Consider the following 2,710-nt stretch of genomic DNA (forward strand, 5'->3'; position numbering starts at 1 on the left):
AGATTCAGCCTGGAGTCCAGGCGCCCTACAGCATCCCTGCTGTGATCATCTGTGCCCCTACCCACGCCCCTGCCTCTGGGAGACCCTGAGGCAAAGGTGGGGGCCTGTGGGGCGGGCTTGGAAGACCTGCCGTAGGGCCGCCTGTGTGTGACATATGAGCACCACTGCAGCTTGCTCTTCTGCCAGTGAGGCCGAGGGAGGGAAGAGCCAGGGGCCCACCTTAACCGCGCTGCCTGGCGTGATCAAAGACAGCCATGAGTGGGGACTCTCTGTTCCCGTATCACACGGCCCAGAGCAGCACCGGGGTGGGCCTGTTCAACACCACCACGGGGAAGCTGCAGCAGCAACTGCACAAGGGCGAATATCACATATTCAAGGACGCCTCGGTATTCGAGAGTGACTTCATCCAGATCACGAAGAGGGGAGACCTGCTTGACGTGCATAACTGTGTCTGCATGGTGACCGTGGGCATCGCATCCAGCAGCCCCGTCCTCCCACTCCCAGACACCATGCTGCTGGCCCAATGGGCCACCGGCTGTGAAGAGCACACTGAGCACAGCCAGGCCGCCAAGGGCAAGAGCCACGAGGCTGCAAAGACCTTAGAGCTCACCAGGTTCCTTCCCCTGACGCTCATGAGGATCTCCACTCACAATCGTGAGAAACAACAGTTGCGCGTGAAGTTTGCCACTGGCCGCTCCTGGTACCTGCAGCTGTGTGCCCCTCTGGACGCGCAGGAAGACCTCTTCACCTCTTGGGAAGAGCTGATTTACCTCCTGCGACCACCAGTGGAGAGTCACAGCCGCACCTATGCCGTTCCAGCCTGGGACATGATCTGCCTGCCTGTGTTCGAGGAGGAGGAGGACGGCAGGAGCCCGGCAGTGGAGGATTTCCAAGTAATGTGGGATCAGGACCAGGTGAGCATCTGCAGCCTCCACACGTGCTCTGAGCTGGCCGGGGCCACGTCTGCAGCTTTTGCTGGTGGGGAGGGGATCCAGCTGGACTCCCACAAGTCCGATACCATGCCCTATGTGGCCACTGCAAAAGCAAAATCTACAGTGCTTGCATCGCGGGCAACAACAAAGGTGGAGACAGCAGGGGTGGCAGGAGGCACCGCAGTGCGTGCTTTGAGTGTGGCAGTGATCAAGTCTCCTGCCCCTGAAGAGCAGAGCACGGCCACAGCAGCCACAGCCAGCAACGGTCCAGGAGGAAGGAAAACCCACATAGCCACTGGGGGCACTGCCAGAACATCCCTGAGGAGCAGGAAAACGGTGCTGCGAACAATTCAGGGTATGCTTGGCAGGTGCCGCGAACTATTCAGAGTATGCTTCCAGCACGTGCACCAGTCTCTCCCCAGAGGCCGGCATGACTGTGGTCAGAGCAGAACCTACCAGCAAGATTGCTGAAGGAAGAGCCGACGAGGAGGATGAGGGGACCCTCATCTCAACCTTGCCCCAGGAAGGCAAAGTGAGTGAACAGGATGGCAGCTCACAGAGGGTGTCCCAGGCCCGCAAGGGAAGAAGGGAGAGAAGGGAGCACTGGGGAGAGGACAGAGCTCTTACGAGCCCCTCGCTCTGCAGTTCAGTGGAAAGCCACCACAAGGCAGCGGGGAACAAGACCATCCAGAAAGCAGCTGGCCCGTGCTCAGGCGGCCGCAGAGCCACTAGAGATGACCAAAAGGACAAAGGCCACGGCAGCCCAGGGGGCAGCGAGCAGGACACTGCTCACAAAGGCATCAGCCGTGCTCCCATCACCAACGAGTCCAGGACCTCGCACAAATCAGGCAGGAGCTTATCTACAGCGAGTTCAGGTCCCTCCACCGAGAGACTCAGCAGGATCAGCTCTTTCTTCAGGAACGTCAGAGCCAGTCTTACTACAAAGACAGTGGCCTCCTCACGCGATAAATATGTGAGCATCCTGGCGAAGCCAGTGGAAGGGACCCGAATGGAGGCCATCGTAGAGACAGCAGAGAGTGGCCAGGGGCTGGAGATCACTGGAGGTGTGACATCTGACACCATGGAGCCAGTGACTGCTGAAGCCCATCAATAGGACCTAGAGCTGGGAGCTGCAAAGGGGGGACCAGGGCTCAGGGAGATACCACTGGAGAGCCCATTTCAGCTTCCTTACTGCAGTTTAAATAAAAAAACAAACAATCTGAGAATGCATGCAGTGTTTTGTCTGAATTTCTAGGTCCTGAAGCCCAGCCGTAGCCTCATAGTGGATTCTGTGATGTCAGCTGTGCCACAGTCTGAGACCCAGTGTCCAGTCAAGGGCAGCCCCACCTCATACCCATGCTCAGCGCCAACAGCAGTGCTGCATCTGGCCTCCACTCCTTTCTGGCTTTGCCCCCCAGGGCCATGGCTCAAAGTCAGACTATGGTCTGGGAAGCTCTCCTTCACTATCCCCCTATTCTTTTTATAAACCTTATTCCCCCTGAAGGTCTGTAAACAAAGCAAGTACAGGACTCATGTCCCCTCGGGCTATTCAGTGGACAGAAATAAGTATTAGCTAGCAATCAGAACCGCAAGCACTCTCATCTAGACTTAGCCATTCCCTGCCCAGGTATTAGCTCGCAATCAGAACAGCAAGTATTAGCTAGTGTGCCATCGTAAGCATACCACTCCATGACATTTCACAAGATAAGCAACCCCACAAAACTAGCACCTGGCGAAGAATCAGAACATCACTGCAACTCTGGAAGTGCCCCCTTGCA

The 2,710-nt window shown here is 57.0% G+C and overlaps 1 protein-coding gene across 1 annotated transcript; it reads left to right on the forward strand.

The window, feature by feature from the left end:
• Positions 1–254: 254 nt before the first annotated feature.
• On the forward strand, positions 255–2,046 carry LOC112408392 (protein FAM71A-like). The gene is made up of 2 exons (XM_024757992.1): positions 255–1,287; positions 1,319–2,046. Exons 1-2 carry the CDS (start codon positions 255–257, stop codon positions 2,044–2,046), a joined length of 1,761 nt encoding a protein of 586 aa, XP_024613760.1.
• The last annotated feature ends 664 nt before the right edge of the window (positions 2,047–2,710 follow it).

This window comes from Neophocaena asiaeorientalis, unplaced genomic scaffold, assembly GCF_003031525.2.
Source record: "Neophocaena asiaeorientalis asiaeorientalis breed wild unplaced genomic scaffold, Neophocaena_asiaeorientalis_V1.1 scaffold464, whole genome shotgun sequence".
Taxonomy (NCBI): Eukaryota; Metazoa; Chordata; class Mammalia; order Artiodactyla; family Phocoenidae; genus Neophocaena; species Neophocaena asiaeorientalis.